Source organism: Acomys minous (genome assembly GCF_964271855.1).
Source record: "Acomys minous genome assembly, chromosome: 6".
Taxonomy (NCBI): Eukaryota; Metazoa; Chordata; class Mammalia; order Rodentia; family Muridae; genus Acomys; species Acomys minous.
The window spans coordinates 108,043,022-108,066,358 of record NC_140487.1 but is presented as its reverse complement, the minus strand read 5'-3'; the positions used below and the strand labels follow the sequence as shown (position 1 = coordinate 108,066,358).

Below are 23,337 nucleotides of genomic sequence, written 5' to 3'. Positions count from 1 at the left end.
AGTCTTGAGTTGTGCCCCAGTTGTAGGGTGCTCCTGCTAGCTGGACAAAGCCTTGGGTTCAGTCTCCAGCACCACATAAGCTTGGGTGTGGTGCATGCCTGTAAAACTGGCATTCAGGTGGAGGTAGGGGATCGGAATGCCCCCGTTCCTCTTGGCTACATACTGAGTGCCAGGCTTGCCTGGGTCGCCTGAAACACTTCTCAAGAACTTTGGGAGACTGGAGGTGTGGCCTGAGGTAAAGTGCTTACTAGCATGCCTGAGACCCTGGATTGGATTTGATCCCAACCATGGCAGACAATAGCCAGGCATGGTGGCGCACGCCTTTAATCCCAGCACTTGGGAGGCAGAGGCAGGTGGATCTCTGTGAGTTCGAGGCCAGCCTGATCAAGTTCCAGGACAACTAGGGCAATGTAGAGAAGCTCTTGTCTCAAAAAATGACAAACAAAAAAAATATGTTTTTTAAAATTTTACTTGTATGTGGGTTTTGCCCTGCATACCACATGTGCGCTTGGTGTCCACTGAGTCCAGAAGAGGGCATCTTGTCCCCTGAAAGTGGAGTTACAGATAGGGGGGAGCAGGAGTCAGAGTTAAGTCTGTGGAAGCGCAGCCAGTGCTCTTACCCACCGAGCCACCTCGGCACCCTCGGATACTAATATTTTTAGGATGTGCTTTAGAAGGCACTGATTAGAAGGCTTCCCCAGATCCTTTAGAGGGATAAATAAGCCAAAATATGCCGCAGTTCGGTATACTAGAGCTATAATACTTAGGTCTTTGTTCACTCTTTCCTTTAAAAAAAAAAAAAAACAGACCTGTGTGTGTGTTTAGGTATCATGTGGTGTCCTGAGGTGTGTGTGGTACTGTTCATGTGTGTTTGTGCTATATCGTGTGTCTGGTGTTGTGTATGTGCGTGGCTGTGTGTGTGTGTGGTGTTGTGTATATGCACGTATTTATGAAGGTGTGCAGGTGGAGCCCTGAGGTGGATTTCAGTTACCTTCTCAGTCACTCTCTCTACTTTATTGTTGTTGTTGTGCTTTACATTGTTTTTCTTTAGGTAGTTGTTATGTGTGCATACGCATGTTTAGAGACATGTATATGGAACACACAGTGCTTTTGTAGAAGTCAGAGGACAGCTTAACAGAGTCTGTTCTCTACCTCCCCAATATGGAACCCAGAAATCAAACTCAGGTCTCTTGGTTCAGTAGCTAGAGTCTTGTTTTTGTTTTGTTTTTTTCCCAGACAGGGTTCCTTGGCTGTCCTGGACTTGCTTTGTAGACCAAGCTGGCCTTGAACTCACAGAGATCCACCTGCCTCTATGTCCGGAGTGCTGGGATTACTGGCATCGAGCTGCCATGCTGGCTTTTACATGGATGCTGGGGATCCAAAACCAAACTGTCTTGGTGAGCACTGTACTGACGCCGCTGTTGCTCAGCCTCGCAGTCAGGCATCCTTATCTATGGAGTGTGCACGTCCTGTGGCTGAGGTGTAAGCAGCTTCACTGTGTGGTGTGGGCTTTGCCCTAGGCTAAGCAAGCCCTCTTCCACTTGCTGAGCTCTAGTGAATCACTTCTGGCTGCAGCTGTGACAACATACATTTTCTCTGCTTGTGTGAGAAATGCAGAAACCAGGGGCTGGACAGATGGCTCAGAGATTAAGAGCACTAACTGCTATTCTGGAAGTCCTGAGTTCAATTCCCAGCAACCACATGGTGGCTCACAACCATCTATATGTGATCTGATGCCCTCTTTGGCCTGCAGGTGTACACACAGGCAGAACACTGAATGATGATGATGATTAATAATAATAATAAATCTTTTGAGAGAGAGAGAGAAGAGGAGAGAGAGAGCGAGAAGAGGAGAGGAGGAGAGAGAGAGAGAGAAGTGCAGAAACCTTATCTGTCTCCTCTGTCCGGTTCTTTCTAAGCCCCATGGTCAAGGCTGTGTAAGATCTTCAGAAGCTATGCAGGCCTTCTCTGCACAAAGTCGGCTTTGTTCATTAGTGAAAGATTTTGGTTCTCTAACTTTGTTGCAGTTTTCTGAAACTTGTTTTTAAATCTTTTAGAGAACAAGAGCAATGTGTTAAGTGCTGTGGCAAAGTGTCATAAACTATCCTGCCTGTTTCCAAAGTGCTGAAGTTTAAGGTCAGCCAGGGATGGGCAGTGGGACTCTTTGTCTTTTTTGTTTGTTTGTTGAGTTGTTTTCATCTCTTCTTTCTTTCTTTTTTTTTTCTTTCTTCTTCCCCGCCCCCCCCCCCAAGACAGGGTTTCTCTGTGTAGCCTTGGCTGTCTTGGACTCACTTTGTAGACCATGCTGGCCTCAAACTCACAGCGATCCACCTCCTGAGTGCTGATATTAAAGGTGTGCACCAACACAACTGGCCCCTTGTTTTTGTTTTTTCAAGACAGGGTCAGGGCTTCTCTGTGTAGCCCTGGCTGTCCTGGACTGGCTTTGTAGACCAGGCTGGCCTTGAACTCACAGAGATCCACCTGCCTCTGCCTCCCTAAGTGCTGAGATTACAGGCGTGCTCCACCATGCTCAAAGGAATTGCACACTTTTAATTCCTGCACTCGGGAGACAGAGACTTGCAGATCTCTGTGAGTTTGAGGCCAGCCTGGTCTACATAGCGCCTCTATGATTCTGTTACACAAAGAAACATTGTGTGTGAAACCAGAACAAAACAAAACAAAAACCTCAAAACCAAAAAGAGCCAAAAATATTGCACTGGTAGTAAAAGTACTTGTCATTCAAGTTTGATGCCCTGAATTTCATCCCTGAAACCCACATGGTAGAAGGAGAGAAACTCCTTCAGGCTGTCCTTTGACCTCTACACATGAGCCCTGGCATATGTACACACACACACACACACACACACACTCATACATAATGAATGGGGGACAGGATGTGATCTTACAAATGAAAGCAAAAACCAGCCAAAAATTAATAAGTAATAATTTTTTAAGTTGATAAGGTATGAGCTGAAGAGGTGGCTCAGAGGTTAAGAGCATTGACTGTTCTTCCAAAGGTCCTGAGTTCAATTCCCAGGCAACCACCTGGTGGCTCACAACCATCTATAATGAGATTTGATGCCCTCTTCTGGCCGGCAGGTGTACATGCAGGCAGAGCGCTGATATGTAATAAAGAAATAAATCTTTTTTTAAATTGAAACAGTATAAATAATAGACGTGGAATTCAAATAAACTAGGTAATTTAGTCATTTGTTACAAATTTAGTGAAGGAATGTTGAAGATTTGTGTTTTGTGGATTTCTGTTGCCTAACAACATGTAGCCATCCAGCATAGGTGACCTACCTGTGGTTGGGTGTGATGCTACTGTCTGTAAGACCAGCCACTCTGGAAGCTGGAGACAGTGAGCGCAAGGCCAGTCTGAGGGAATGAGGTCTCATCTCAAAGTAAATGGAAAGGGGCTGGAGAGATGGCTCAGAGGTTAAGAGCGCCATCTGTTCTTCCAAAGGTCCCGAGTTCAATTCCCAGCAACCACATGGTGGCTCATAACCACCTGTAGTGAGATCTGGTGCCTTCTTGTGGTGGACAGGCACACGTGCGGGCAGAATACTGTATAAATAATAAATAAATCTTAAAAAAAAAAAAAAGAACATTGACTGTTTTTCCAGAGGTCCTGAATTCAGTTCCCAACAACCACATGGTGGCTCACACCCATCTATAATGTGATCTGATGTCCTCTTCTGGTATGCAGGTGTACATGCAGATAGGGCACTCATTCACAGAATCAATCAATCAATCAATCAATTTTAAGAAAAAATTAAACGGAAAGAAGCCTAGGGACACAGTTTAGTGGTATAATACAGGAGGCCTTTGTTTCAGTCCCTGGTACTACTAAAATTGGGATATATAAAATTATATAGTCTTTGACCTCGGGTGTATTGTTTAATCCTGTTTTTTTTTAATATACATTTATTTGTAGTTTTCTTTCTTTCTTTGTGTGTGTGTGTGTGTGTGTGTGTGTGTGTGTGTGTGTGTGTTTTGTTTTTTTGAGACAGGGTTTCTCTGTGTATCCCTGGCTGCCCTGGACTTGCTTTGTAGACCAGGATGGCTTCAAACTCACAGTGATCCACCTGCCTCTGCCTCCCAACTGCTGGGGTTAAAGGTGTGTGCCGCCATCCTCGGTTAGTTTTCTTTATCTACTTATGTATGGGTGTAACTTACACATAATTAGTGAATATCTGAAGAGCCAAAGTGTTAAAAGGTTTGGCTTGCTTTCGTTGTTTTGAGACAAAGTCTCTGCTCTGAAATCCAGGTTGGCCTTGGACTCGCTATGCACCTTAGACTAGATCTCAAAAAATACAGCTAACCCCTACTCCAGTCTTTGAAGTGTTCCAGTCATAGGCATGTATCACTATAGCCAACTTTTAGTGGTTTTTATGACTATAAATATCTATCTTGACAACCCTCTCTGTGCTTTTAAAATTCTCTCTCTCTCTCTCTCTCTCTCTCTCTCTCTCTCTCTCTCTCACACACACACACACACACACACAGACACACACACACACAGACGCACACACACACATACACACACAGCACAGTCCTTTAATCCCAGGACTTAGAAGGCAGAGGCAGGTAGATCTCTGTGAATTTGAGCCAACTTGGTATACAGAGCAAATTTCAGAACACCAGGGTGACACAGAGAAACCCTGTCTCCAAAACCTAAAAACCGAAAATACCAAAAATCAAAACCAAAACCATAAAACTAAACCACCCCTGGATAGGGGTAGCACATACTTTTTGTTTTTTTTGTTTGTTTGTTTGTTTTGGTTTTTCAAGACAGGGTCTCTCTGTGTAGCCTTGGCCATCCTGGACTCGTTTTGTAGACCAGGCTGGCCTCAAACTAACAGAGATCCGCCTGCCTCTGCCTCCCGAGTGCTGGGATTAAAGGCGTGAGCCACCACACCCGGCTAGGAGTATTATTTCTTACATGTGGATTCACTTACTAACAAAGGCTTATAGCATACAATTTATAATGGCAAGATAATACACACCTACAATCCCAGCATTTGATAGCCAGATCAACCAACATTAAATTAAACATCAAAGATAATTACCAAAAGTTCAAGGCCATCTGTGGCATATGAAACGATATCTCAAAAAAACAAAAGTTAAACAGCAACAACAAAACACACAAAAATGCAATTTACAAAATAGCATATTATATAACTCTTATTTTCACAACAACCTACGCAACTGTTATTTATCTCAAATATTATTCAATATCAAACTTTATAAAGGGGCTGGAAAGATGGCTTTGCAGGTAAAGACACTTGCTGGTCATAAGTCTGACAACCTGAGTTTGACCCGAGACCCACATGGTAGCGAGAGGGAGCAGACTCCTGTACGCTGTCCTCTGACCTCCTTATGCACACTGCATGTGCACGTGAACACACAAATAAGTAAGTCTAACTTTTAATTAAAAAGGTCAAAATTATAAATTCAGATTCAAATTAAATTCTTCTACAAACTAATTTGTCATCCAGTTATAAGTCATTAAAATGTCCTGTGATAGTTGATCAATTCCTTACTCACATATTGGAAGACGTCTGTTTTGTTATTTGTGGGTATGCAGGTATGCGTGGAGGCCAGAGGTCAGGCCTGGGTGTCCCTACCCAGGAATCATTCACCCATTTATTCATTTTTTGGGTTTTTGAAATGGGGTTTCTGTGTAGCCTTGGCTTCTGGACTTTGTAGACCAGGCTGGCCTCAAACTCATAGAGATCTGCCTTCCTCTGCCACCCTGAGTGCTAGGATTACATGTGTAAGTCACTGTGCTTGTCCAGCCACTTTATTTTTATTAACATTATTTTACTTGATGTATATGAGTATTTTGCCAACATACTTATCTGTGCATGATATGCATGCCTGGTGAAGAAGTCAGAAGAGGATGCTGGATTCTTCTGGAACTGAAGTCACAGACGGTTGTTTTTGTTTTGCTTTTTGGATGTTTCGAGACAGAATTTCTCTGTGTAGCCTTGGCTTTCCTGGACTCCCTTTGTAGACCAGGCTGGCCTCGAACTCACAGTGATCCATCCGCCTGTCTCTGGCCCCGAGTGCTGAGATTAAAGTCGGGTGCTACCACACCCGGCTTAGATGGTTCTGAGTCACCATCTGGGTGCTGGGAAGCAAACCTAGGTCCTCTGGGAGAACAGCCAGTGCCCTTAACCACTGAGCTATTTCTCACGCCCCTTCTTGCTCTTCTCTCTCTCCTCTTCTTTCTGTTTCTGTTTCTTTTTCCTTTAGACAGCTGTCTCACATGGAACCCTTGCTGGTCTGAAACTTGACATGTAGTCCAAGTTGGTCTGGAATTCACAGAGATTCATCTGCCTCTGCATCCTAAGAGCTGAGATTAAAAGTATGTGGCACCAGCCTGGCAGTGGTGGTGTCTTACTCCCAGCACTGGGGAGGTGAGGCCAAGGCTATACAGAGAGACCCTGTCTCGGAAACAAAAACAAAAAACAAACAAAAGATGGCTGACTGGGTGTGGTGCTGTGCACCTGTCATCTCTGTGCTTGAGAGACTGAGAGGAGCCTGGGTTTGAAGGCAGCCAGCGTAGACCTTGTTTCAAGGGGGCAAAAAGACAGCTGTCAAGTGAAACAGGAAAACAAAATAGAGGGAAATGTGTTTCTACAGTGATAAAGGAAACTTCATATTAGTAAAAAGGGTCCAATCAAGAGGAAACCATCTGGGCTAGAGAGGTGGCATTCACATTAGGTGGCTTGGGACTTCCCAGGACTCCAGCTCCAAGGGATCTGATACCTTCCTCTGAACTCACAGGGACCCACACAACCACATGTGCACACACACATATACACATAATGTTTTAAATGTACTTACGGGCTGGAGAGATGGCTTGTGGGTAAGAGCACTGGCTGCTCTTCCAGAGGACCTGGATTCCCAGCCCTCACACCAGGACTTAAAACTATCTGCAACTTTAGTCCCTGGGGATCTGACACCCTCTTTCTATTTCTAGCCCCCTCAGGCACTAGGTACACACACACACACACACACACACACACACACACACACAGAGTGCATAGACATATATGAAGATGAAATACCCTCATATATTTGTTTCTTAAATTTTTTGGTTTTGGTTTTTGAGACAGGGTTTTTCTGTGTAGTCCTGGTTGCCCTGGAACTCAGAAGTCGTCTGCCTTTGCCTCTTGAGTGCTGGGATTAAAGGCCTGTGCCACCATGCCTGGCTCTTAAATTTTTTTGTAAAAGAGAAAAACATGTCTGCCATGGTGGCGCATGCCTTTAATCCCAGAACTCAGGAGGCAGAGGCAGGTGGATTTCTGAGTTCAAGAACATCCTGGTCTGCAAAGCAAGTCCAAGATAAGCCAGCCAAGAAAACCCTGTCCTGAAAGGCAAAAGAATAAAAAAGAGGAAAACATAACTATATCTATAATTATCCATCAGAAGAGTAAGACCTTGTCACACAAAGCAGAGACAAATTCCTTTAATAATTAGAGATACTACTGTACCTCTCCCAACAGTGTGGAACAAGCAGACAGCACACCAGACACGATATTAATGATTGTGCAACACAAAGAACCAATTTGACCTGACTGGCACATTTGGGCATTACACTATACCCAGCCACACTGCACAGTATGCGGCGCCATCGTCTGGTTGGTGGCCTGGTCTCTCTGTGTAATAGCCCTGGCCGTCCTGGGACTCTCTTTGAAGACCAGTCTGGCCTCGCACTCAGAGATCTGCCTGCCTCTGCCTCCAAGTGCTGAGATTACAGGCGTGCGCTACCACACCCAGCATGTGTGTCTGTATTTAGACAAGGCTTGCTATGAACATAGCCTATGTGCCTTCATAGTGCTGAGTGCTGGGATCATTAACTGTGAGCCATTGGGTCCTGCTCATGATACATTGTTTATTATTTTAATTTGTAAAATTGTTTTATCTTGTTTAATGTGTTTCTATGTTTTTCCTGTGTGTATGTATGTGCGCTGTATGCATGCCTGATGCCTGTGGAGGTTGAAAGAGAGCCTCTGATCCTCTGGAACTGGAGTTGTCCATGGTTGTGAGCCACCGTGTAGGTGCTGGGACTTGAACCTGGGACTTCGGCTGAGCCATCTTTCTAGTCCCGTATTACTTTATTATCAGTGTGAGTTTGTGATATATTCTGGGAACTCAGACCAGGTTTTACCCACAGAACCATCTCTCTGGCCCTGTTTATTCTTGAGTTAAGATCTTAGTATGTAGTTTAAGAACTCACTCTGTGGTCTGAACCTCAAGCAATCCTCCTGCCTAAGCCTCCCAAGTGCAGATATTATAGGTGTGCACCACTGTATTTGGCACAGTGCACACTGTTTTCAGTTGTATACGAAATGTAATATAAGTTTGCTTAGAAAAATTTGTGTTTCTGGCTGGGTGTGGCAATTCATGCCTTAAATCCCAATACTCTGGAGACAGTGGTAGGAGGATCTCTGTGGGTTTGAGATCACACTTCTAATGCTGTGACCTTTAAATACAGTTCCTCATGTTGTGGTGACCCTCTCCCCACCATAAAATTATTTTTGTTGCTATTTTGTAACTGTAATATTGTTACTGTTTTGAATTTTAATGTAAATATTTAGGTTTTCTGATGGTTGAGGGTGACCCCAAAGGGGTGTGACCCACAGCTTACATAGAGTTCCTGAACAGCCAGGACTACACATAGACCCTGTCTCAAAAAACAAAACAAGGGTATGGTTCCTTTTATTTTGAGGTGTGTGTGAGTGAGCCTTGGAAGCACTGGGTCACCTTGTCATCCCTGTGGGGAAGCCTTGCTGAGCAGTGCTGTAACTTGGGCTCTTCCAACTGCCTCAACAAGGCAGAAAATGCCTGCCTCTGTCTCTTAACATGTGAGGTTTCTAGATAATAATCTGAGTTTGGGTGACAGGCTTAGTGGACACAAGCCCCCTGAATATTTAGGGTGTTTTAGTTGCATGCAGGACCTTGTGCCAGTGCCACACTCACTTTTGAGAGCTTCAGCCCTGCCCTTGTGTTTTTGAGACAGGGTCTCCTTCTTAGCCTACAATGTCCTGGAGCTTTTGGTGCTCCTGTTTTTGCCTCCTGGGTGCTGAGATTATAGGTGTGTGCCATCACACCTGACTGCAGAGTTTTTAAAAGGATTCATGGTCCCACTTCCTGAAAAGCCTGTATATTATGAAGGCAGTTGGGCTGATTCTAAATATTTGGACAGACGTGTGAGTCACTGAGATAATATGCAGTTTGTCATTGAAAGTAGGGAGGGGAGGAGGAAGAAGAATAGAAACCTAAGTGAAGCCGGATGTGGTGGCTCATACCTGTAATCTCATCATTTGAGAGGGAGGCCATGGAGGATCAGGGGTTCAGGGTCATCTTTAGCTACAGATGAATTCAAAGTAAGCCTGGGCTACTTAAGACCCTGTCACATAAAACAAACAAAAGTAAAAATACAATGATACATGGATAACAAATGTTAATATGGATGAATGAATTGGAAAACATAATGTTCAGGGCTAGGTGTGGCTTCACCCCACTGCATGAAGCAAAGTTCTGTTCTAAAACACTTGACAAAATCAGATACATATGAAGAGAGAAGCAAAGAAAATAATGTTTCTGCCAGGCATGATGGCGCACACCTTTAGTACCAGCACTCAGGAGTCAGAGGTAGGTGGATCTCTGACTTGGAGGTCAGACTGGTCTACAGAGTGCGTTTCAGGACAGCCAGGGCTATACAGAGAAACCTGTCATGAAAAACCAAAAAAATTTTCCTTTTCACTTTCTGTATTTGGTGATATGCTCAGGACCTGCTTTATACAAAGCAAAACAGGTGCGCACATGTGTTTTCGTGTGTGTTTCAATAGGGACTGGACATAGAGACACACACATACTTTAAAAGTTTGAGCTACATTTCTAGTCTTTGTCATTTTGAATCCTTGCAAGAAAGATGACACATAAATACAGTGTTAAAAATAATGAAGAATTAAAAGTGTCAAATTAAGTTTTACTTTGGAAAGCATTTAGTGGCCAGCACTCCAGAGGCAGAGGCAGAGGCAGATGGATTTCTGTGAGTCCAGCCTAGTCTACAAAGTGAGTCCAGGACTCTGTTACACAGAGAAAAAAGAAGAAGAAAACAAAACCAAATGCCCCCACCCAAAGCAAAAACAAAAACAAAACCCAAGATGAGTGTTTGGTATGGGTTGCTTTTTTTTTTTTTTGGTTTTTGGTTTTTGGTTTTTTCATGACAGGGTTTCTCTGTGAAGCCTTGGCTCTCCTGGACTCACTTTGTAGACAAGACTGGTCTCGAACTCACAGTGATCCACCTGCCTCTGCCTCCCAAGTGCTGGGATTAAAGGATGCCACCACACCTGGCTCCATGATAACTTTGTTTAAAGACCCTTCAGGCAGAACCTTCTCTGTCTGGCTGAAATTTTGGCTGTTTCCCTTTATGGTCTTTTCTTTCCCATTTTTAGTCCAATTAAAACTTTAGATATAGGCTGGAAAGATGGTTCAGAGGTTAAGAACACTGTCTTCTCTTCCAAAGGTCCTGAGTTCAATTTCCAGCAAACACATGGTGACTCACAGCACAACCATCTATACCCTCTAATGCCCTCTCCTGGTGTGCATGCAGATAGAGTACTCATGTACATAAAATAAATAAATAAAATCTTTAAAAGAAAACTTTAGATGTATGTAATTTTTTCTTCTTTCAGTTAAATAACATTTTCTGCAACACTCATGGATTTTACAGGAGTCATGTGTGGAGGCACATACCTGTAAATCCAATGCTGAAGAGGTTAAGGCAGGAAGATCACATGTTCAAGACCAGAATGGGCTACCTAGCAAGCCATTGTCTGAAAAAGGGCCTAACCCAGCCCCAAGGTGGCTCATAGGTAAACGCCCTGGAAGCCAAGCCTGATGACCTGAGTTCAGTCCCAGGACCCACGCAGTGGAAGAAGATTGACTGTTTTCCTGTCCTCCACATATGCCCTGGGCTGTGTGCAGCTCCCCTGCCTCCCCACCCACCCACATGCCCAGAAGCTAACGTAAAAAAGAATGTATTTGAAAAATAACAACAACACAGACCTACTGTGCTAAAAGGAGATCATTGTTTCTGTCCATAGGTTGAGTGCTTCTGGCCCAGCAGCACGTCCTCAGAGCTGCTTCCTTCACTAGGCCAAACAACTCTGGGGCAGTAGGTGGAGTGCAAGGCTGCATTGTGTTGCCTTCCTGCTTTTTCTTTTTGTTGTCATGGTTGCCTTCCTGTCCCGCCTTGGCTGCTACTTTCTCTACCGTTAAAGCTAACTAAGGCCTGTGCATGTTGTCATTATGAGGGCCTTAAGATCTTTGATCTCAGCCCTGAGCTTGTGGCGTGTCACCTGTTTTGGGTCAAATCCTTATTAGCAGCATTTTCCCTAAGCAATACTGTGATAGGCAAAGTAGACTCTCACCTCTGCTGCCCCCTTAGTCCCTCTGTCCCTCCATGTCAAAGCATCTTCTCTAATGCCCCTCCCCCTCCTCAGACTCCTCCACATTTATGCAGAGCCCCTTTTGTTGCGGGGAGTAAATCTGATAAACAGACTCGAGGTGTCAACACTTGATGGGTTGCCCTTCCCTGAACTGTTTGAATCCAGGACACTGTTGAGAGGGTGGTGTTCAACAGTGAGTCCTCAGTGGTGGATTCCTCGCTTCGCTGATACAGAGCTCATGGGTGTGGCCCTGGTCCTCATCGGCTCATGGAACTTTCTTCAACTTTCTTCTTAAGTGGCATCAGACTTGAGTTGGGCCTTGGCTGTCCACGTGACATCTGCAGTGTGACTTCCCTCCTGATTGTTTTTCGTTGCTCTCATCTTTTCCAAGAGTCACAGGAAGAGGGGGACATTTTTAGAGGTTATGCAGGAATAATGAATTGGCTGTCCCCTCCCACTCTCCTCTCTGTGCAGAAGAAGCCGAGCAGCCCTCTGGAGACCCAGGCATGGTCATGGACAGTGTGGAAGCAGGAGACACAACACCTCCCACCAAAAGAAAAAGCAAGTTCTCCGGATTTGGCAAGATCTTCAAGCCGTGGAAATGGAGGAAAAAAAAAAGCAGTGATAAATTCAAAGAAACATCAGAAGGTAAGATGTAAGATTTAAATGTGTGCTCTGAGGAGTGGGGTGGGTGCTCGCCTAGTTAGGTTCTTCCTGATACATATATTGAGTTTCTGGCTAAGTGGAGCTCTGTAGGACCTTGCCAATCAATCAATCAATAAGTAAGGAAGGCTTCTAATTTTAAGTGTTCCGAGCCCTATGAGACCTTGCTAATAAGCAAACAAACAAACAAATTAATAAGGCATCTAATTTTAAATGTTTCCTGGGATAAGGCTTCTAATTTTAAGTGTTCCCTGTGTGGGCTGAGGACGTGACTGAGTAGGTCAGATTCTTGATGCAAATGTGAGGACCTAAATTGGAACCCCAGAACCCACATAAAGCCAGGTTTGGTGCATATACTATTGTGGTCCGGTGCTTTTGTGGGAGATGAAAGACTGCAACAGAGAATCCCCAGAAACCCAAGGGACAACTGGCATGCACAGTGGGGAAAGAAAAACAGAAAAAAAACGAGTCCCTGGCATGGTGGCGCACTTCTGTAATCCCAGCACTCGGGAGGCAGAGGTGGATCTCTGTGAGGCCAGCCTGGTCTACAAAGTGAGTCTAGGACAGCCAAGGCTACACAGAGAAACCCTGTCTCAACCAAAGTTGTGAGAACTGATACTGGAGGTTGACCTCTGACCTTCACATCATACCATGTCATGCATGTTACCAAGTATGCTTGCACACATATACATACAAATTGTTCACACACATGAAAAAAATAAAAATTCCCTGATTTAGGTGGTTTTGGTAGTTTAGGCTATGATCCCAGCATTTGGAAGGCAGAGGCGGGAAGATGAAGGGTTTAAAGTTATCCTTGGCCACACAGAAAATTCAGAGTCTGGATTATACGAGACAAACAGTAACAACAAAGTGCTTGTGGGGGTTCCATTAATTAATTGGTTCCTTGATTGTTATAGAGGACAGTCTCATGCATCACAGGGTGCCCATGTACTCTGTATACAGCAGGGACGGCCTTGCCCGCGTCTTCTCCTCCCTCTCCCTCCTGAGCACTAGAATTCCAGGGATGTGCAGTAGATTGTGTTTCTACAGTGCTGGAGATTGGGCAGGGCTTCTGCTTGGAAGGCACACATCCTACCCAGTGGGTTTCCTGTTTTAGAAGCACCCAACTTTTCACATCTTCCTAAACTTCTATAACCTCCTACTTGAAAAGCGTAGTCTTTCAGAATTTAGATAAATGGTCCTTTACTGAGCCTTTGCTCTCTGCATTTTGTGTTGAGGAGTAAGCTTATGAACCTCAGGCATGTGCTCTACCACTGACCTACGCCTCAGGGCTTTTTAATTTTTTTAAGGCAGGGCCTCAGTTAACCTGCTATTCACTTCTTTCCTGGCATGGCCTCTGTTGTAGCACTAATCCTGCCTCAGCCTCCCAAGTGCAGTGGTGTGGATCATGGTGTCCAGTTGTAGTTTTGTTCTTTTTGGGGGCAGGGAGGCTGGTTTTTCAAGACAGGGTGTCTCTGTGTAGCCTTAGCTGTCCTGGACTCGCTGTGTAGACCAGGCTGGCCTTTGAACTTATAGAGATCCACCTGCCTCCACCTCCCCAAGTGCTAGGATTGTAGGCATGTGCCACCGCGCCTAGCTTAATTGTTGGTTAAACTACAATTTGTTTCTTGAGTCTATTAAAAATTTCAAAGTCTGAAGCTAGGCATGGTGGTGCACCCTGTAATCCCAGCACTCGGGAGGCAGAGGCAGAGGCAGGTGGATTGCTGTGAGTTTGAGGATAGCCTGGTCTACAAAGTGAGTCCAGGTACGACAGCCAAGGCTCCACAGAGAAACCCTGTGTCCAAAACAAACAAACAGCACTTGGGAGGCAGAAGTAGGCAGAGTTCGAGGGGAACAAATAATAAATATGAAAATAAAAGGACTAGATAGGAATATGCAATGAAACTCTGTATTCCCTGCACTGTAGCAGGTCTAAGGTGCTTCTGCTTAGCCCACTACCGAGTTATTGTTGTTTTGTTTTTGTTTGTTTGTTTTTCAAGACAAGGTTTCTCTGTGTTGCCTTGGCTGCCCTAGACTCACTCTGTAGACCAGACTGACCTTGAACTCACAGATATTTGCCTGTCTCTGCCTCTCAGAGCGCTGGAATTACAGGTATGCACTACCACACCCAGCCCTTGTTTTGTTTTTCAAGACAGGGTTTCTCTGTGTAGCCTTGGCTGTCCTGGACTCCCTTTGTAGACAAGGCTAACCTCGAACTCACAGAGATCCACCTGCCTCTGCCTCTAGAGTCCTGGGATCAAAGGCAGCCACACCACACCCAGCCATTGTTTTGGTTTTATTTTTTATTTTTATTTTTATTTAATTTTATTTTATTAATTTATTCTTATTACATCTTAATGGTTATCCCATCCCTTGTATCATCCCATTCCTCCCTCCTTCCCTCCCTCCTATTTTCCCCTTACTCCCCTCCCCTATGACTGTTACTAAGGGGGACCTCCTCCCCCTGTATATGCTCATAGGGTATCAAGTCTCTTCTCGGTACACTTTATTCTTTAATACTTATAAAGCTAAGATATATGTTGACCTTCCAACTGCCACATTTCTGAGTTCCGTTTCCAATTTAATGTTAGTTTTAGAGAGAAAAATATCTATGCGAAAACCGAGAGAAGAGCTGGTTAAACGAGGGGTTCTGTTGGAGGACCCCGAGCAGGGTGAGTTCCAAATTATCAGCTACGCCTGTGTGTGCAGTGGTCTGTCCTTGGGTCCCACTCCATGTTTGACTTCTCTGCTTTGCTTTACTCTTGCTGTAGTTATGGTGGAGGAGCACTGTAAAAGTGTGGTTCCCTATTTCTTCCCAGGTGGCTGGCTTCACTCTTAAGCTCTGAATTAGAATAATTGGTGAGGGTCCTGGCAGCACCTTTGCTGTCCCTCTGTCTTCCTCAGATTGTGCCACCTTCAGTGGTGACAGTTACCTGAAATTGCGGATTGGTAGTTTTGACCAAATTGCCTCCGTGCTCACCTCACCATCACAGTGATCACTCGTGGTGGTTGAGTACTCGTTACGGATGAATAGTGTTGAGACTGTCTTGTGTGACTGTTAGGAAGCGAGGGATTAGAAATGGAAGACCCAGCACTGTACCCTGGTTCAGTTCATTTCTCTTCAGTTTCATACGCAGATTAGTTCACTACTTTTGCAGAATTGCCATCTTGCCCCTTCCTCTCCTAAAGTAAGAAATAGGCACTGTAGGTGTGGCTCGGTGTTAAGGGCACTTGCTGCCCTTCCAGATGACCTGGGCGCAGTTGCAGGTATCCACACAACGTCGCACAGCGTCTGTAACTCCAGTTCCAGGTGAGCTAGCGCCCTTTTCTGCCTTCCCCTGGCACCAGGCAAGGATGTGGTATACAGACATGCAGACAAAACACTAATACACTTAAAAACCAACAACAAAATAGTCTAAAAATTAATAAAATATAAAAAGTACAGTGCCAGAGAGATGGTCTCACAAGTAAAGGAACCTGTAGAGAATTGACACCCATGAGTCGCCTCATCTCAGCATATTCTCATGACATATTCATGCATGTGCACACGTCTGTAAATAAATAATAGCTTTAAAAATAAATAAAAAGCCAGGTGTGGTGGCACATATCGTTGGTCCTAGCACATGCAAGACAGAGGCAGGTGGATCGCTGTGAGTTCAAGGAGCCAAGGCTACACAGAGAAACCCTGTCTCAAAAAACAAAAACAAAACAAAACTACAACTGGATGGTAGTGATATGTACCTATAATCCCAGGAGGCAGAGTCATGAGAGTTGTTCTAGGTTAAAAACCAGCCTGGTATATATAGGGAGCTCTAGGTCAGCCAGGGGTACATATTAAGGCTCTGTCTCAAACAAACAGTAAAGCGGGAACAGTGGCACACTCCTGTTACCTCAGCAGTCGGGGAGGCAGAGGCAGCTGGATCTCTGTGAATTCAAGACCACCCTGGTCTACAGAGGGAGTCTAGGACAGCAAGGGCTACACAGACAAAGAGACCTTTCTTGAAAAAACAACAAACAAACAAGGACTATCAGAGCTAGTTTAGTTACTAACCAATTAACTTAGTAGCAGGACAGCCAGCTGTGGCCATATTTCTGCAACCTTCTGTGGCCCTTGCCATTTTTTTTTCCCCACATACATTAAAACAATAGTTTCTATTGCTTTTCCTGTTCAATGCTACTTGTCTATAACCCTTTTTCCTAACAGCTTTCCGAGGCAACATTCTTCCTTTCTCTTCCCTCCCCACCCTTCTCTCTCTCTCTCTCTTTTGAGACAGGGTTCTCTTGTGTAGCTCTGGCGATCTTAGAGCTCACCTGTGGTCCAGGCTGCCCTCAAACTCAAAGATCTGCCTACCTCTGCCTCTTGAGTGCTGGAATTAAAGGTGTGCACCACCATTGCCTGGCAAGATTTACTTATTAAACTTATGTATATGTCTGGTGTGTCTGTGTAGGGGTATGTGCATATAAGTGCGGAGGCCTACATAGGTTAGAGTTGTAAGATCCCCTGGAACTGCCTGGGATGGATGCTGGGAACGGAACGCAGGGCCTTGCAAGAGCAATATGTGTTCTTTACCACTGAGCCATCTTTTCAGCCCCTGCTATTGTCTTAGTTTAAGTTGACCATCTTTCGTCAATGTGGTAGTCTTATGTTCCTCTTTCAGGGCCTATCACTTTCTTTGCTGCTTCTGCAAACCCTTTCCCATCCCAGAAGAATGGGTTTTCTTCGTTCTCACTATAGTCTTTCTATCAGACTAGTGTCCATTTCCTCCTCAGTGCTGGCTGTTGGTCCCAGGGCCTTACTTACATAGGCTAGGTAAGTATTCTACCCCTGAGCTATACCCGCCTTAACATTGTGATGTGTGCAGAATAGGTTATCTGCCAGTTACTTGGTATAATTGGCAATAAACCACCTTTTGCAAGAGGAGCTACTGTTTCTGCTAATGCTGCAGGGATGCTGACAGCACAGGCCTGGACGATAAGCCTGCTTACAGAAGGAGCCTAGGAGCCACCATTGCTTCCCATCTGGGCCTGCCAGGTCCATTACTTAGCACTTTCTTTTTCTTCTTGCAGGTGGTGAGGATCCAGGAAAGCAGAGCCATGCCACATTGAAGAATGGCCACACCACCCCCATAGGGAGTGCCGGGTCTTCTAGTCCAGAACTGGTGGAACAGGAGCTGGTCACAGTATCAAGTCTTAGGAATCTTACTCCAGAAGAGGATCCAAAGAAGAGACTAGGTACCAGAGATTTTGGGGGTTGAAAGCCACAGATTGTTGTTGTTTAGACAGTGTCTCTGTGTTGACTAACTGGCTTCAAACTCAAAAAGATCCTCCTGCCTCTGCCTCCTACGTGCTGGGTTTCAGGTATGAGCTACCACACCTAGCTCTTCAGTGGGGTCTTGTCAAGCTCCACATTCCTCATGTTCTACAAGAAATTTTGTGTTTGTGCTTTTATGGGTGTGTGTTCATATACATGTGATACCAGAGGTTGACATTGGATGTCTTTTTTTTGCTCTCCTTTTAGAGAGAGGGGAAATTTTATTTATATTTATATTATGTTTATATTTGTTGTTATTATTCCTTCTCCTTTTGGGGAGAGGAATAAACTTGTTTATATTTTATTGATTGATTGATTGATTGGTTAGGTGGCAGTACTGCCCAGCTTCATCTTGGTTTTTCTTTTCTTTTCTTTTTTTTTTTTTTTTAAGATTTATTTATTTATTATGTATAATGTTTTGCCTGCATGTATGCTTGCTCGCCAGGAGCCGGCACCAGATATCATTGTAGATGGTTGTGAGTCACCTGTGGTTGCCAGGAACTGAACTCAAGACCTCTGGAAGAGCAGCTAATGCTCTTAACCTCTGAGCCATCTCTCCAGCCCTCATCTTGGTTTTTCTGGTTTTTGTTTGTGTAACCTTAGCTGTTTTTTGTTTTGTTTTGGGCTTGGGTTTTTTGTTTGTTTGTTTGTTTGAGACAAGGTTTCTCTATGTGGCCTTGGCTGTCCTAGACTTGCTTTGTAGACCAGGCTCGCCTGGAACTCACAGTGATCCACCTGCCTTTGCCTCCCGAGTGCTGATCTTGGTTTTTCTTTCTTTTTTTTTTTTCTTTTTCTTTTTTGTTTGTTTGTTTGTTTGTTTTTTCAAGATAGGGTTTCTCTGTGTAGGCTTAGCTGTTCTGGACTCACTTTGTAGACCAGGCTGGCCTTGAACTCACAGTGATCCACCTGCCTCTGCCTCCCGAGTGCTAGGATTAAAGATGTGTGGCACCACGCCCAGCTTTCTGAGCGTCTCTCACTGACATTCTGTAGGCCTGTTGAAGGCAGCTGGAAACTGATCTGTGAGCTGTAAATTCATTGGTGAAGTTGTTTGTAAGTGTGCTCACATTTTCAGTCTCTCTCCCTCTTTAAATCGTGTCTTCTATTGCACAGGTTCAACTGGAAGCCAGCCTAACTCTGAAGCAGAGTCTGGTCCTGAGCATGGACCTAAGCAGCCTCTACTCCCCCCCAAAAGAACCTCGTCCTCTTCTTCTGAAGCCAGGGAAGGCCAGGCAAAGGAGGCCATGTCCAGCAGTGCAGTGAGGGCTGTCTCCTCTACTTCTGGCTCTACCACCACGACATCTGCTGTCTCCACTGCTGCCACAAACATAACAAAGACTGCTAATTCCTTTGTCACCCCTGCCCCAGCCCCCAGGACTCTGCCTGCTGCTCCTGTCAGCGCTAACACTACTGCCACCCTAAGTTTTACTCATACAGGCCCTGCCAAGCAGCCCCCCATCCCGCCCCCTAAACCAGCTCACAGAAACAGCAACCCTGTTATTGGTAAGTTTTCAGATTTTGGGTTTGGGTTTGGCTTGGTTTTATTGAATGACTATTAGATTACTGATTTGCTCTGTGAAAAAGTTTTCTAACTCATCTTCTGAATATTCTCAATATGGAAAAAGGTTTTAGACCCAGGTGTGCTAATCCCAGCACTTGAGAGGCAGAGGCAGGGTATCTCTGTGAATTAAAGGCCAGCCTGGGCTACCAAATGAGGTCCAGGATAGCCAAGGCTGTTAAAACAGAAACCCTGGCCCCCCTCCAAAAGAAAAGAAAGAAAGAAAGAAAAAAGCTTTAAGACTAAAATAAAAATGGTTATAAATTGGAAACATCAGTAAAATTAAGTTGAAATCTGGGGAGATTAATATCTGTTTTATTAGATAAGGATTACAAAAGTAACTTTAACTTCCCTTATTTACTTTATTGGATAATTACAATTTTGAAAATTTAAAAAGAATATTCCCTAGAATGTTGGTGACACCTGGGAAACACTCAGGTGGCAGAGGCAGGAGAATTGGGACTCAACATCATCTTTGGATGTGTGAGTTTGAGGCTAGCCTGGGCTACATGAAACTCTGTTACGATTTCCCTTTCTCTGAAAAAACAAACTAAAACCCAAAACAACAATAACAAAAAATCCCATTACGAATAGTTGATGTGAAGACCATGACAGACTTTGACCATCATAGAATTTCCTCCAGCCTCGGTGAGAAAATTAGAGTAATGGCGCAGTTACAGGGGCAATAGCTCATCTACTCTAAACCACCAATTCCTTCTTTAAGCATTAAGTCTAGTAAATAAAATGATGGTTTTGTCAGTGTCTGTTTAACTTGTGATTCAGTGTCCAGTTTAGTGGCTTCATGGGAACTACAGAGGTATTTAAGTTGTACTGATAACATCACACTTATCTTGGGGAGAGTTAAGAATGCTCCTCTCTCAGGTGTGGTGGCATGCTGTAAACTTAGCACTCAGTAAATAGAGGGTTTGCTAACATTGAGGCTGTCCTGGTCTGCATAGCAGATTCTAGCTCAGCGTCTATAGATCTTGTGTCAAAAGTAAGTAGGTAGATAGGTATAGGTAGGTAGGTATAAAAATAAGTAATGGTAAAGGAAACCAGGCCTGCTAGAACAGCTCTGTGATCTCAGCTACTGAGGATTATAAATTCAAGGCCTTGGTGGCCAGTCTTGAACTTGGGGCCTTCTTGTCTGGGAATGTTAAAGAACAGTGAAGGCCTGGGGTACAGCCGTGTGAAGTGCTGGCCCAGCATGCGGAGCGCCCTGGGGTCAGTCTTCAGGACCACTGCAAGATGAAGGCCGGGAAGTGCGTGAGGATGTGCTTATGGGCTTAGTGAGCTACTTTGCATGTTCCTGAAGTCCTGGTTAGGTCTCTTACAGTCCTATCGTAGTTGCCCTCCCCACTGACATTTTCCAGAAAGGAAAGGAAAGGGAAAAGCCGTTACTGATAAAGTATTTCAGAGCTAATGAAAATGTGATTTTTCAGGAAAAACAATATTAAACTCACCCCTGCTTAAAGTTCTTATTAATGTTTGCCCAGATAATTAATACAAAGTAAAGTCATGAATAACCTAATGTCACTAGGTTATTGGGTGGAGTGACTTGAACCTTATTAGGCTTCAAAAGCCATGTCGAGAGGCAGGAGGAGCATTGTGTTGGCGTTGCCTTAGTGGATGTCCTGACTTACCTCTGAGGAGCCTGAGGAGCTTTCACTGCACTCTCAGAACCCCCTTGGCTGTAGTAAATGACTGTGTCTGCTATCTGTAGAGACAATTAGAAGCGCAAACGCTGTGACTCACCAAGGATGTAGCTAATGTGGGGCAGAAACTTGCCTCTGATCGCCACAGTGTGGTTCTCAGGCTGTCATCTAGATTGCTGTTGGCTGGGTTCACCTAGAAGGCCTGAGGGGACCCTGATCCCAGAGGGTCTGATGTCAGTAAGCCGGCCCAAGAGTCTATATTTCTATTAGATTTACAGAGGATGGTGATGCTGCTGGTCCAGGTGCTGTGCTCTGTGCTCCTCTCAGGGCCAGTGCTGTCTGTCTTTCTAGTGATGGCAACACATTAAGTAGCTATCTACCATCTGAGTCCTTAGGAGGCAGGAGCAGGAGGAGTCTCGGCAGGAGCACCTATGTAGTAAGTTAAGACTAGCCTGGGCTACCTGAGAACATGGAAAACCAAGCAAAACCAAACCAAACCTAAAAGTGTCTTTAACTGGTAGGCCAGAGCAGTAGGCCTCATGACTGAAGAATCAACATCGTTTTCATGACAGGTCCTCACAAAAGGGAAATGGATAATTTATGGTTTTTACCAAGATTAATAGATTTGATTTAAAGTTAGACCTTGTTCTAAAATTAATGACCTCCTAATGCTTTGATTTTAAAGATCAAGTGCTTTGATTAATATGAGCTGTTACTTAGAAATCCTTAAAGATGATGGGCTGGGTTTGGGGGTGGGGTAGTTCTTAAAGAGATGATGCAGCCATCAAGCACACTTCCTGTTCTCTCAGAACTGCCTCCGCTGATCTGTAATTTTAGCTCCAGGGGATCCAGTGCCTTTTCTGGCCTTTCTGGGTACCTACCCACACACAAACATACATTAAAAAAAAATTTTTTTAAACATAAAAAGAGAGTCAGGCATGGTGGTGCATGCCTTTAATCCCAGTACTCAGGAGGCAGAGGCAGGCGGATCTCTGTGAGTTCGAGGACTGCCTGGTCTACAAAGCAAGGCCAGGGCTACACACAGAAACCCTGTCTTGGAAAACCAAAAGAAGAGAAAAAAGAAAGAAAACCATAAAAAGAATAGCTAGGCGTTGTGGCCTGTAATCCCAGCACTCAGGGAAGCAGAGGCAGGTGGATCGCTGTGAGTTCAAGACCAGCCTGGTGGTCTACAAAGGGAGTCTAGGGTAGCCAGGTCTATAAAATACATGCCTTGTAAGCACAGGTGCATGACCCCTAAAACTCTCCTAAAATGTGGGTATGATGGTGCTCAGTGACTGCTAGGGAGACAGAGACAGGTGGATTCTTGGGGTCACTTGCCAGTCAGCCTTGCCTAACTGGCAAGCCTCAGGTCTTAATGATAGAATGCCTTTAAAAACAAGGTAGGGGCTATACAGGATGAGTTCAGGCTAACCTGGTCTACATAGTGAGTTCAGGCCAACCTACAGACCTACACAATGAGACCCTGTCTCAAAAAATTTAAGCATCAGGCTGGGCATAGCTGTGCATGCCTTTAATCCCAGCACTCAGGAGGCAGAGGCAGGCAGATCACTGTGAGTTCAAGGCCAGCCTGGTCTATAAAGTGAGTCTAGGACAGCCAGGGTGACATAGAGAAACCTTGTTTACAAACAAACAAAAATTTAAACATCTTACTTCAACTAAAATTAAAACGCTGAAGCTGGCATGGTGGTGCATGCCTCTAATCCCAGCACTCAGGAGGCAGAGGCAGGCGGATCTTTGAGTATAAGTCTAGCTTGGTCTACAAAGTGAGTCCAGGACAGCTGAGGCTGTACAGAGACTCTGTCTTAAAAAAGAAAAAGAAAGCCGGGCGTGGTGGCACAGGCCTATAATCCCAGCACTCGGGAGGCAGTGGCAGGTGGATCACTGTTAGTTTGAGGCCAGCCTGGTCTACAAAGCGGGTCCAGGACAGCCAAGGCTACACAGAGAAACCCTGTCCCGAAAAAACAAAGAAAAAGAAAGAAAAGAAAAGAAAAACTGAAATATGGTTTTGCTGGGGGCCAGTTTTACTGTAGATGGAATAGCTAACTGCTATTTTTCCTTTGTATATTGTATGCACTGTTTTCTAGATTGTTCTTTTGATTTTGGGGGGGAGGGGTTCAGTTTTTTTCCTTGTTTGTTTTTGTTTTTCTGACAAGTCTCATCTGTAGCTCACTCCTTGAGCTCACTCTGTAGATGAGTGTGATCTTGAACTCCTCATCCTCCTCTCACCGCTGAGATCATCAGGGCTCACTGCTGTGTCCGCGCAAAATTCCCTTTGTGTAGCTTCTGATAAGTGATATTAGTCTGAGATTAGCTTATCCTCAACTTAGAATGCATACATGGAATGAGATTAAGGGGAAACAATAAATTTTTAGGGAAATTTATAGATTCTTTGAGAACATTGGATAGGCTAAAATAAAAGATTCAGGTAGATGATTAGAGGCTGCTCATCAAAAGAATGCCTCTTTAATAGGTTCCCAGAGTTCGTTACTGTGATGCGATGGCCACTTCTTACATGGGTTAAAGCCTGAGTCATTCGGGCCCTGGGAAGATGAATAGTGATGTGTACTGTCATGATAGAGTAAGGGCGTCTGTATTGTCAACATGTATTGAGGGCACACTGTGTGTAGCCCTGTGAACATGCTGCTGATGGAGGCATGTATC

General features: G+C 44.5%; 1 protein-coding gene across 8 annotated transcripts in view; it reads left to right on the top strand.

The window, feature by feature from the left end:
• Nucleotides 1-23,337, top strand: part of MED18 (mediator complex subunit 18) — a gene marked incomplete at its 3' end in the record, with an annotated part of 110,404 nt that overhangs the window by 65,383 nt on the left and 21,684 nt on the right. For 7 of the 8 annotated variants that reach the window (XM_084787476.1, XM_084787475.1, XM_084787477.1 and 4 more), the window contains 4 exons: nucleotides 11,946-12,119; nucleotides 14,726-14,806; nucleotides 17,202-17,366; nucleotides 18,556-18,945. In XM_084787476.1, coding sequence (XP_084643602.1) covers nucleotides 11,946-12,119; nucleotides 14,726-14,806; nucleotides 17,202-17,366; nucleotides 18,556-18,945 — 810 coding nt within the window. The remainder of the gene's footprint in view (nucleotides 1-11,945; nucleotides 12,120-14,725; nucleotides 14,807-17,201; nucleotides 17,367-18,555; nucleotides 18,946-23,337) is intronic. The other variant, XM_084787478.1, reaches the window with a different exon arrangement.